The sequence below is a fragment of the Anabas testudineus genome, chromosome 22 (assembly GCF_900324465.2).
Source record: "Anabas testudineus chromosome 22, fAnaTes1.2, whole genome shotgun sequence".
Taxonomy (NCBI): Eukaryota; Metazoa; Chordata; class Actinopteri; order Anabantiformes; family Anabantidae; genus Anabas; species Anabas testudineus.
In genome coordinates, this window is record NC_046630.1 from 15,193,438 (window position 1) to 15,205,648 (window position 12,211).

Genomic DNA, 12,211 nt, shown 5'->3' on the forward strand with positions numbered 1-12,211 from the left:
AAACCCTCCAGAAAAATGCGCAGCCCCTCATTTTCAATCACCTAGAAGTCCATGTAACCGCTCTCAGCTTGCACTGGCTTCCTCCCCCAGGTCAAACTCTGTCCCCCAGAGTGGGAACCCACACCCTATCTCAATCAATATCAGGTCTACATCCCGTCTCACTGCTCTCACTCGTCTGTGTACCAGCACCACACAGTGACACCAAGGAAAATGTCAGCTCATGATCCACGGTGAAGAGGCTTCTCTGACGCTCACACTCATTGCAATCTTTAAAAAACTGCTGAAAACAAACCTTCGCACTCCTTGCACTTAAAAAAAAAAAAAAAAAAAAAAAAAAAAAAATCACCTTTTTCTAAATCTTGAACAGTAACACTTTTTGATAGACTTGCTCTTCTGATTAGATTTTGTTTGCTTGCCTGTTCCTAACTGTAGTCGCTGGATAAAAGCTCTCTAGACTAAATGTAAATGTAGTTGTAATCACATAGTGTGTGGTCACTGGTTTGTTAAACATACCCACTGATAGCTCTTTCCACCTGCACACTCCTCTTCATTCCTCTCTCTCTCTGTCTCTTTCTCTCTCTCTCAGCTGATTCCTGGGAACCTGATTTTTCATATCGCAAGTATAGTTATAATGTGCGTCTTTTTGTACTCTTCTCAATCTGTCATTTCGACTCTATTGCAACTTTATCTTTGTAAATATTTCTTCTTTTTCTTTTTTTTGTGGAACCTGTTGATTTGCTGAAAACGCTGCAGGACGCATGAAAGTTGACAAGTGGTTCAGTTTAAGTAAAACAGACAGTTTTTTTTTCTCTGCTTACATTGACAGCACGATTTGGTGGTGGTCACCAAGCGCAAAGATGTATCTCCCGTTGGCATTGCTGATATGTCTTTCACTTATCCAGCTGAGCATTGGAGATCAGCCTGTGGAGGAGCGCATCGTACCCAGTAAGTAGTGATATGATCAAGAAGTATGAGTGTCACTGAGAGAGGCAAGAAAAGTTAAAGCAAATTAGATTTGTGGGGAAAAACTTTATGGTCTTATATCACTTTCAAAAACACCATCATTTAAGTCTTTACGTGAAAGTACAGCAAAACAAGAATAAAATGTCAAAATGCTAAAATGCATTGAATGTTGTGGACAGGCACACAAAACTTAATGAAATACAGATCATTATAGAAACACTATTTTTACTATGTTCAACAAGCTTTATCCTTGTAACCCAGATTAGATGTATGTGCAGCCTTAGTTAAAGTGAAAAAAATGCTACAGTGTAAGTGTAGTTGTATATTTTGTTTCTTGAATTCTGATAATAGGGTAGATATGGAGAAAGGCATCAGAAAATAAAAGTGTGCATACATTTTATATACGTTTTACTATAAAAACTCAGCTCAGGCATCTACATCAGCCGTGACTAACAATCGAAAAACAAGCTAAATGAAAATTTTGCAATTTAGATTTTGTGTTTTTGTGCAATTTTTAATAAAATCACATCAAGCAAATAAACAACACGTTCTATTCATCATAGAACAGAAATCATGACGCACTGTTGAAACAAATGACAAGGCAATAACTCAAGGCAATAATTTTCCATCATTCAATTTCCATCAGCTTCACTGATGAGGATGCAGACAAACTGGAAAAGCTGAATCAAATGCAATATTGACTCTTAAATGAGCAAAATACCTTCTTTGTTAATAATTTTTAGTAGACAATGAAGTGATACAAACTTGGATGACTTCTGAAAAAGGCTACTGTGAGGACATTTAAACCTTTTTGCCAAAAATGTTGTGTGGGTGTGTATCTATGACGCAATGGAAAAGTAAGTTGTGCTTTTATTTATGTGGTCTGTAGACAGTGATGTCTGGTCTGGTACAGTGAGTCAGAAAGTTTGGACAAGCCAGTTAGTCAGATAAAGTTCTTAGCAGAGTGGAATTGGTTTTGGAGTGCTCTGGTAGGAAAAATAATCCATCAGAGCATTAAGTGAAAGTGTGGTTGATTCGAATCTGCTCACAGCAGAGTTATTGTTAGTCTAGTCTCTGACATCATTTTGTGGAAACTGTATTCTGATACACGCATCTTTAAAGACCTACTCCAAATTAAATGTCGTGGTGGCCTTCTGGCCTGTGGTGTGTTGCACTTCTAAACGCAGCCAACTGTGATGAAGTGCCGGACCACAGCAGATTAATACATTCTGTGGTTGTCAGGGTGGGGATGGAACAAGCAGAAAACACCTAGATGGTGCAACGAACAGGCTATTTGACTCTGTCATAGTCATTGTTTAAGATGCAGTTGAAATTGGAACAACACAAAATTGGATGACACCAATTATTTTATGTTTTTGTATTCATTTTGACATAGTGGTGCTCATTCTGCAATGTATTTTTTCAAGTACAACTCAGTATTGAAGGTATTCATTCAACGTGTCAGTGGGCGTCATCCTCTGGGGACCATGAACGTCTGAATAAAAAATGTTGAGCAAGCATCAAAATCCTAGTTATGATACTTCAGTTGTGGATTCATCAACTGAACCACATTCAGTACAGACCAGCTCACAAGTGTCCAGGTGTTCGACTGATTATTGTGGATTGAATCAGGATGAAGCAGCATGAAAGTCCAAAAGAGAAAACACAACAGCTGCCATCCACTTCTATGTGTGTGACTTAAATTGTGAAATTGCAGTCAGTGTTCATGTATGTGCATTTATTAAGGTATTGATATAGTTTTAATAGAACCAGTTCGTTTCTATACATCATTGAATCTACAATATATGCATTTCAGTCATGCCAGTTCAGTGTTTTGTAAGTATGCAGAGACTGCAGTACTTGTCCTTTAAATGTCAGTGTCTCACTAATAGCCCTCATGAAATCACCTTGGGTGTGTGTGTTGAATTCCCTCACAGGGAAACATCATCGCACTGGTGGCTGGTTTGACTTGCATCCAGGAGCAATTGATGTTCAGGAGGCAGCTGATCATGGTGTCAAGATGTTTAACACCAAATCCAAGGGAAAGAAGATGTTCAAACTGATCTCTGTCATTGGGGTTAAGACTCAGGTTAGTTCCACCGTTTAGAAACTCACATGATTTCATTTTGAGTTAACTTCCTTCACATCTGCTAATAATAAGCATCCTGGGTCAGGGTTACTCCTGTGTAATTCTACAACAGTGAATAGCTCTGTTCTCATCTCATTAGTTGACCAACATGATCGTGTACAAAATTGATGCACTCCTTGGAAAAACCAATTGTTCGAAGTCTGACAACCGTGCTTTGGACAGCTGCAGTGTCAGTGTCAAAAACAAGGTATCTATTGTGAGTTTCCATGTGTTTTTCAACTGGCACTTCAGTACACTGCAATATACATGGTGTTTCTGTTTCTGCAGAAGATGAGGTGCCTCTTTGTGGTGTCTCACAAACCCTTTCTCGGTCAACATGAGCTGTTGAAGCAACGGTGCAAGAAACATTTGGAGACGACTGAATAGTTTAAAAGTGAAAGTCTTTAAAGGTGAACTCCATAGCTTTGAATTTCTTCTTACACTCTGATACAGTGTTGTTTTTTTTCTCTGAACAATTTATGACAAAAAAAATTGTTTGGAAAGACTGACACACACACACACACACACACACACACACACACACACACACACACAGTAAACACATGTATGACTCATTTTATGTTGCCATACACAAACTGTGCAGCAGCATTGGAGTTTAGAGCTCAGCTCCTAGGATATTTGCCCAGTTGATCCAGACATGTTGGTCCTGTGACAGAAAAATGTTATATTAGGCTGTTTTTGCTCCTCACTGACAGAGGAACGGATAATGAGCTGAGACCAGACACCAAGGATGATGAGTAAAAATCTAAGCTTGTCTAAGATATCTGTGTTTTTCTTTCTTTCTTTCTATATAAAGAGTTTGTAATAGCCGAGTGAAGTCAGTCGAACCTGTGCAACCCAGTTGTACTGATTTGATTCTTTGCACAAGTAAAAACCTATTAAACCGAGACCTGCATCAGACTCTGTCTTCTTCATTTTTCTGACACCCTGTAACTGATTATATGTTCGTAGCAAGAGTCTGATTGTTAGAAGGGCTTATAATGAATTATCCCATGAAAAAGACACACATACACAGATGTTAAGACTGGGCAAGGACCTATTTTTAAATAATAAAAAAAGATCAGGTAGACAGCAAATAATAATATACAAGTGGACAATTCCAATTACAGCTATATGTGCAAATTGAAAATGTAAATTATCTGTGTAAGAAAAATAAGAGTATAAGTGTACAGATAGTGTTGTGTCTATAGGTGTATGAATAGTGTTGTGTGTTCCATGTTTATTGCTGTTTAAGAGCTCATAAGATAGATTGCCTAAAGGAAGAAACTGTTCCTGTGCCTGGTCAAACTGGGGAGCACTGCTGTAGCATCAGCAAGAGTTCACAGAGGATGTTGGCTGGGTGTGAGGGCTCCAGAGGGATTTTCTTGGCCCTTCTGTTCACTCAGGATAAGCACAGTTGTTGACGATGAGCGAGGGTTGTACAGATTATTCACTCAGCAGTCCGGACCATCAGATGTAGGGAGGATTTTTCTTTTAGAGAAACAGAAAAAAGAAATGAAGTCTGTTGATACGTGAATTTCTAAATCAGTGTACTTTAGAGAAACTCATTTATTTTAAAATCCAAACTAACATCTGTGGATCTAATAAAGACATAAACATCATAGATCTACTAGTTTGTGTTTCTTGGCCAACATCTTAGAAACGCTATCCTTTAATATAATAACCAGCCATTCATTATCATTTGGTCATTCATCATGCAGGAGGAAAATCTGACTGTCTGGTCGCCTGGAAAGTGCTTAAAAACTGAACTAAACTATTGAGGGGACAGGTTTTCCACTTGTAAGCAGTTTCAATGTTTTTATATTATAGCTCCTCCATGATAACTCGTGAATCATTCTTCAGACACATTTCCACAACATCCAGCCTGATCTATTTGATATGTTTGGAACAAGGCTTGGCTGCACAGAGCGAGTTATTAATGTAAGGGTCTCTAAAAAAATATGTATAAAAACCTCCCTGATTGTCAGTTTGATCACTGACGCACTCCAGCGTCCACAAACAAAAATCACAGAACAGGAATGCTCATTCTGGTCCAGCAACTTTTAGTACATTTATTCATGAATGCTCAGCACAGATGTACAGTTATTTACAACAACATTTTCATCTTCTTATTTTACAGTTACAGAAAATAAAACATAAAGAATAAAAATACAGTAATAGATCCTGTTTGTAAGACTTGATAAAGTACTGTTTGCACATTCTCGCTACTGTTACACCAAATGTAACAACGCAGCATCGTCCACAGTCTTCACCCTTAAGTGGCCTCCGCACTTTTGGATCTTGAACCTTGTTTATAGGTCCTCCAGGGCTCCGCTCCCATAGCTGGTTTTGTATCCTCTGAGTACTGTTGTGCTGACGGACTGGACTTGATGTCAGCGATCAAACACTGGTTTCAATGTGAGGTGACATCTTACAGTTCAGCATTTGGGACAAGAGTCTATGCTGATACTTGTATCTGACACACACACACACACACACACACACACACACACACAAACCAAAAAAAAAAACACATGGCTATGTGAGCCAGCATCAAAACAAATCTTAAAGCATTGGCGCCATCACCTGGCCTCGAGATGTTACTTCAATGATTTTGTTTTCACATACTTGAAACCAACTAAATATAGTCCATGCACATGTGGTTTAGTAAAAGAATGTTTTCTTACTTGTTCATGACCCTCTGTATCTCTCTGTTCTCCTCCTCTTTAAGTTTCTGTAGAACATGCTCTAGGATCGGAAGCTCCAAGTTCAGATACTGTGCTACCTGCAAGACAGGAGAGACTAAGTCTAATTAGTATCACGGCAAATGAGCAGGAAACACATGAGAATCTACAGTACGCTCGCATGCTGGATTGTAAATGTACTGTTGGTAACCTTGATTATGAAATAGAAGGAATTATTCAGAGTTGAAATCAGAATCAGTAACATGACATCTGTGTTTGCATGGTACACATTGTTGTAAATGGAATCCATTTACAACAATGTAAATGGATTCTGCTTTGCTTCAAAGGTCAACATCAAAGAGTTTCAAGAATGATAATGTATGCTTTAAAATATATTCCCTGCCTCTGGTGAAAATAGCAGAAATTGCCCTTTAGTCTCTTTGCTTCTGCAGTAACTTTGTTCTTTGTAAATAAAAACAGAAAGTGACAACTCAAATAGATTTACACTAAATAGTACATTGAAGTTATAGGTTTTTCACAAACTGTGTTTACTTCACGACACTTTTCATGTTGAATTCAGGCAGAGTGTGATATGCAGTATTAGCAACGTAGCGTTTGATTCTGAAGGAAGCTGAAGTGGAATATGGGAACGCAATGTCTTTATCTATATAAACATTTTGCCAGTAGTGTGCCTAAAACACTTTAGGGTTGGTGGGGCAACTGCACTCACATCATTGCTGACTTCCTCTTCATCAGTATCCATCAGAAAGATTTTCATGATGTCGTCAGAAGGCCCCTGCAGGATGCGCTCCCATAGAGGCCGGTCTCTGTTACCCAGCTTCCTCTTTTCTGGACACAACGCATGCACAGCGTTATTGTGTTGTCTTAAATCATGTTTGTGTGGAAGTGCATGTGCAGACAAAACCGTACCTCCACTCTGGTGAATACAGTATAGCGCGAACTCCTGGGGATCATTCTGTATCTGTGGGATTGAACGTATACGAAAACATCAGAAATGCTCAGCACATGAAAGCACAGAAGTAATTTGAGTTAAAACGATGCAGTTGTCCTCACAGAGACTTTTGATTAAGATTGATTTACCACTGTATTTAATGTTTTATTCTTTTCATACATCGCTCTGACTGACAGATGGGCACAAAAACTTACCTTGAACTTATTAAGCAGTTCTTCGATAACCTGGTTTGTGGTCATCCAGCTGGTGATACGTACTTTAGTTGGAGTACCAAAGCATGGGGTGAAAATAGAGGTCTGTAGAAAATGATAAGAGATTGGTAAGTGTCTCATCAATGGCATGAGGGTATAATGTATGTATCTGTTAGTACCTTATAGTTATAGAAGTGTCCATTGATGGAAAAGCGATGCTGCCGTTCTTTCTCTCTTTCTGCCACTGACTTCCCCCTGTCTCTCCTTCTCTTGATCAATGAGGCGTCACTCATGCAGCGAAACAGGTTGGACTCCGCCTCCAGCTCTGGGTTCTTGTGCCTCACGGGACGCAGCGTGGAGGTCTCATAGACAGGTGGGGCTTTGTGGTGCGCAGAAGCACAGTGAGGAAACACGCGTTACATGCACTCAATGAGCGGTTCGTTACACCCATGCAGTATTTTTGCAATAGAAAATGGATCAGTCAGTTGAAAGGGAAATAAAAGCCACCTGGTGAAGGTGTCTTGACTAGTATATCTTGTGCTGTCTCAGCCATCTCATCTATTTGGTGGAGGTCAGCATACTCTCCCCATCGTGTCATACCCCTGCAGGTCAATAGTAATGGCAAGTAAAGGTGTTGAATGCAAAAGCTATTCCTCTTTTGTTATCAAATCAGTGTCCTGGCTTTCCATCATAGAAGCAGATACATTTGGGACTGAAAAGCTGAAATCAACCTCTTGTTTCCCACTGGGCTGACTGGACTGGTGGGATCAGGTGAGATCAGAGGAGCAAAGGGAAGCATCTGTTTGTCGTCCTGTATTTTCAGCCTTATGAGCCTCTGGACTCCCCAGCAGATATTCAGGAAGCCTTCGACCACCACCTGTCCATCGGCCCCCTGTTACGAGAGAGACGAACAAACAGACAGCTGTATTGTAAACAATCACAAATATACATCTTATAAACATACCAGTAGGCACTGAGCTCATTAGCAGATGTGTAATAGGAAATAAATGTACAGGAGGGAAGCTTGTTGAAGTAATAATGCACAGTTCTGACAGATATTACCAATGGATGTAATGCAAAACAACCGCAACGACCACCACCTTGAACGATAGCAATAAAGCAAATAATACCAGAAAGTAACTGAGGTGCAGCTGAGTCTGATCCCTCAGGAAGCAGTTGTAGGTATTCAGCAGTGAGAGAAACTCTGCTCTGAAACAAACACAACAGCAGTAAATGACAAAAGACACCACACGGCATCACACACGACGCCCAATTGATGTTGTTCACACACCAGAACGTCAGGGGAATACAAGACACCAACATTTTAAATGCAAGGATCCTAAAGTGGGATCAAATGCATAATGAAGTGACCCACCTGGACAGTTTCCTCCCGTCGCCCGCCTGGATCACTGGGCGCAGAGCTCCTTCACTCATCTCTGGTTGTGTCAACACCACCAGCTACTGCAGAGAGACAGAGAGCAACAGCAAATGAACGAATCAGACATGCAGCGACCTCTTCTGCGACCAGAACACGAGTAAACGTTGAGCTGGAAGCTCGGAGGAGAGCGGGGGAACGACTGCTGACTTGTTGAATGCTTTTTTTTTTTTTTTTTTTAAGTGTGCATGTTACTGTGTCATACCCACTTCCAAATGAAGCCACCTGACCAGCACTCTAAGACAAGTTCGGGCACAGAAAGCTGTGCTGGAAAAGAACACAGACTCTTTGCAAAACTAAAAAACCAAATCAGAGACCTACCTTCTCTAACATGGCAAAGCGGAGCTCTCTTCCTGATTCTGAATCCTTGTCTTTCTTTCTACTGTGCTTTAAATATCTCTTTCCAGTCTCTCTCTCTCTCTCTCTCTCTCTCTCTTTGTGTTATATTTATCTCTCTCTCTTTCGCTCTCTCTGTTTAGCGTGCCTCTGCTCTTTCACTTTCTTTTTTTTTTTTTTTCCTTTTTCTTTTTGTGCTTGCCTCCAAGAGATGTAATAACAGTACTCCACCCAGTAACCAGTGATGACAGTGTAGAGCCAACCGTTTGTTTACTCTTCGGTTAGGAACACTGAGGCTCGTGAACAGAGGCTGTTGGAATGTCCATGTGGCTGCTTCTTTTTTTTTTATTCCTCCCCTTCTCTTGTTTTGTTTTTCTTCTCTTCGGCACAGTGTCCTGACACAGCGACTGTCTCTCCTCTCCTGTCTCACTCCTTCAGTGACTAACCTCTGCAAGAAAAATCTCAGGTATTCAGCCGTCAGCTGTCAGCCCAGCAGCTCCACAGCTCCCAGCTGTGGTCGACAGTTCACTGTTGTTCAGAGGGAAGTTTACACCGGCAAGACCACATTTTAATGGAGTATTGCAGTATTGCAACTTTCCATTCAATTATTTGTTATTTATCAATGCAAAGCTAATTTTGCTGTGGATTACAGTGCTAAGTATTCATCTTTTCAAACATTATTCCCCACATGTGAAATGTGAAAAAACATGTGTCTGTGTTACTGGTGCTATTATCACAATAAACATGTAAACATACTGAGCATATCTTCTTCTAGAGAAACACTCAGTACCTAAACACCTGCCCAGAGCGCTCAGTTTCCAACTACAGCTTTAGAGCTGCTCATTTGCTTTTGGAAATCCTGGTCGTACATGATGGCTTCCAGGTTAGAATAGTTAGTGCAGGAGGATTCTTACATAATAATGTTTAAAGGTTAAAAAAAACAAAAACAAAAAAACACCCACTGCAGAACAGACAAAGGACTTTGGTACGTCGCATTCAATCCAAAGATTCACATCGTTCTCTTTTATCTCTAACTTGAACAGATGTGATCATCCCGCTGTGTGTTTTTTCAAGCCTCGACTCGTTCGCAGGGCCCCTGCAGCCAACCTCCAGCAAACCTGTGCATGCGTGTGTGTGTGTGTGTGATTTAGAAATCACTGGCATGTTGAAGCAAAGCAGTGGTTTTTTTTTTTCTCAATCGCTTTGGCTCAATTCTCAATGAGGAAAGCATTTTTCAAAGCAACGAGAACAACAGTGAGAACAATCAGTTAGTAATCACAACAGAGCAGGATTTCTCGTTCATTAAGATCTGCGCAAAAAACACCATAGTATGTGTCTCACTGACCAAAACCGATTCATTTGTTTTCAGCAAAAAACGTATCAACGTTATTTTATTGTTTTAGCATCACATTGCAAAATGATCCTTTAAATGATCAAAGTCTGTCAGAGACACCAAGCGATGCTGCCCACCCATCCACCCATCCACTGCGGGCCACAGGATCAGCCTCTGTTGAACGCCCCGAATGCTGCATGTGAGGACATTACAGGTGAACAATGCCCAGTTGCTATGCAAGGAGATTGTTTTCCCATGATGCATTGCAAAGGCAAACATCAGATGTGATGTTAACAGGGAAATGATAGAAATATCTGGCCATACCAACAAGACTGACAGGATGTCCATGGTAATGAAAACTTATACAGTGTTACAGTGTGCAGCCTACTGTGAATCAGTTCAAAGGCTTTTGTTTGGTTTTGTTCTACTAAACTGCCAAAGCTTTGTTGATGCTTTCGATTTAGCTTTTTCATAAGGATATACTGGATATACCAGTCATAATGTAATCCAACTGGCTCTCATTGTAGAAATGATCATGTTATGTGTTTACATGCGTTTTGGGTGACCTGCAATGTACAGTTTACAACGTGTTAAGACGTTTAAGTTTATATAAAATGATTTAATGTCAAGTGAGTTTAAAATGTTCTTGCCATGGTGATGACTGCTGCTTGAGAAGTGGAATATTAATAAACGAGTGCAACCCAGCTGGCTGCAGTGATGAACAACACTGAGCAGAGTTAGTGGAAATGCATGAAACATAGAGAGACAATTTCACTGTTCAACTGTTCCACCTCCACCAATGGTGCCAAACAGAGCATCTAAGAATAGCTGTGCAAATGTAATCTGTAATAATAATAATAATAATAATAATAATAATAATAATAATAATAATAATAATAATAATAATAAAAGGCTGTAAGATTCACACAATATTCAGAGACACATTACATGAGAATGCTCAAGGCTTAACACTGTCAGCTATGAGCTGGAAACATGTAGCCAGCGGGAAAAAAGCCAAAGTAAGCGATGACACACCCAGTTAGTCCCCTCATTGCCTTCCTGTCTGCCACTCCTCCTCCCCCTTTCTCCCTCACTCCAGCCCTTTCTTTCATGCTTCTCTTTGTGCTATCATAGTAGCTAAATGACCTTTGCTCTCGCTCACCTACACTGATTTGGCCTAATTTTGTTAAGTTTGTCTAGTACCCCCTTTTTTAAACTCAACCCCTCTGCTCCTGGACTTTGTGAGCTTAGTTTCATTTGAATAAAACGCATCTGCTTTAAGATTGTTGGAAATTTCTTTTATGTGTTGCAAACAGTACCACTCTATTCAGATGCACACGTAAACAGTGCTATATAACTGCGAGCATTAATTCTGATTTGTCACATTAATGCTGAACTCATGAGTCGCTGCTTGATATCTATATTCATTTTTATAAGTGAAGAATACCAATCTGACATTCTTAAGTGTTTCACGTAAAAAATAAGGCACACCTTGTTACTTCTGGTATAAATCAACTCATACACTTTCATTTTGCCAGCAGATAAACTCAGCCTCTTTTTGTCCTCCTTTGAGTTCCAGTTCAGAAACACAATTTAACACACACCGTGAATTGATATAAAATAAAAATACCTACATTAAGTCTTACCTGGCCAGCCGGTTTTTCAGTCTCCTTACAAATAAAGGTGGTTCACTCCATGTTTTGAGGTCTCGTTGTACAGCGTGTGTGAGTGTGGTTGTGCGCGTGTTCATAAGTCCGGAGTACAGGTAAGTCATGTGGTAAGAGGTGAGTGAGAGCTTGCCCAGCGCACTGCAGCAGCTGGTTAATTATTGGAAGACAGGTTGAGACACCATTGAGAGGGAGGAGCTGACACCAGATATGACTAGGCTTTTGTGTGTACACCGATTTGTGTGTGTGTGACTGGAGAAGGTGAGAGAGGGAGGGAGGGTGAGTGAGAGACAGAGCAGCTCATAACTCTGTCCACAGCTACTGCTCTCCAGGCTGATTAGAAGGCACTGTAATCAAAATGAGACACATTTGGAGGACTTCAATTTGTTGATATGCATCAGAGTGTGACTAATATGAACCTGTGCACCGAAACTGTTATCAGATAATAGCATACTCACCTATAGTAGAATAAAGGCAACAGTAATCCAGGAAAGGTGCCTG

The 12,211-nt window shown here is 40.2% G+C and overlaps 2 protein-coding genes across 2 annotated transcripts; one reads left to right on the forward strand and one right to left on the reverse strand.

Annotated features, from left to right (window-relative positions):
* Window positions 1-830: 830 nt before the first annotated feature.
* si:busm1-57f23.1 (CY domain-containing protein) lies at window positions 831-4,012 on the forward strand. Its single transcript, XM_026340048.1, has 4 exons — window positions 831-945; window positions 2,901-3,052; window positions 3,192-3,299; window positions 3,380-4,012. Exons 1-4 carry the CDS (start codon window positions 858-860, stop codon window positions 3,476-3,478), a joined length of 447 nt encoding a protein of 148 aa, XP_026195833.1. The 5' UTR covers window positions 831-857; the 3' UTR covers window positions 3,479-4,012.
* Window positions 4,013-5,134: 1,122 nt separating this feature from the next.
* Window positions 5,135-11,855, reverse strand: rassf6 (Ras association domain family member 6). Its single transcript, XM_026340388.1, has 11 exons — window positions 11,690-11,855; window positions 8,315-8,400; window positions 8,070-8,148; window positions 7,671-7,831; window positions 7,447-7,541; window positions 7,119-7,318; window positions 6,943-7,044; window positions 6,706-6,757; window positions 6,506-6,624; window positions 5,779-5,876; window positions 5,135-5,567 (listed from the first exon to the last, which is right to left on the reverse strand). Exons 2-11 carry the CDS (start codon window positions 8,371-8,373, stop codon window positions 5,492-5,494), a joined length of 1,041 nt encoding a protein of 346 aa, XP_026196173.1. The 5' UTR covers window positions 8,374-8,400; window positions 11,690-11,855; the 3' UTR covers window positions 5,135-5,491.
* Between the last annotated feature and the right edge of the window lie 356 nt (window positions 11,856-12,211).

Excerpts from the sequence above, each read along its gene's own strand:
- rassf6 (XM_026340388.1), bottom strand. The coding sequence starts at position 8,373 with ATGAGTGAAGGAGCTCTGCGCCCAGTGATCCAGGCGGGCGACGGGAGG. Across the intron at positions 8,149-8,314 it reads GACGGGAGGAAACTGTCCAG|AGCAGAGTTTCTCTCACTGC; the intron begins GTGGGTCACTTC and ends TGTTTGTTTCAG. Across the intron at positions 7,542-7,670 it reads AGCCCAGTGGGAAACAAGAG|GGGTATGACACGATGGGGAG; the intron begins GTTGATTTCAGC and ends ATTGACCTGCAG.
- si:busm1-57f23.1 (XM_026340048.1), top strand. The coding sequence starts at position 858 with ATGTATCTCCCGTTGGCATTGCTGATATGTCTTTCACTTATCCAGCTG. Across the intron at positions 946-2,900 it reads GGAGGAGCGCATCGTACCCA|GGAAACATCATCGCACTGGT; the intron begins GTAAGTAGTGAT and ends ATTCCCTCACAG. Across the intron at positions 3,300-3,379 it reads GTGTCAGTGTCAAAAACAAG|AAGATGAGGTGCCTCTTTGT; the intron begins GTATCTATTGTG and ends CTGTTTCTGCAG.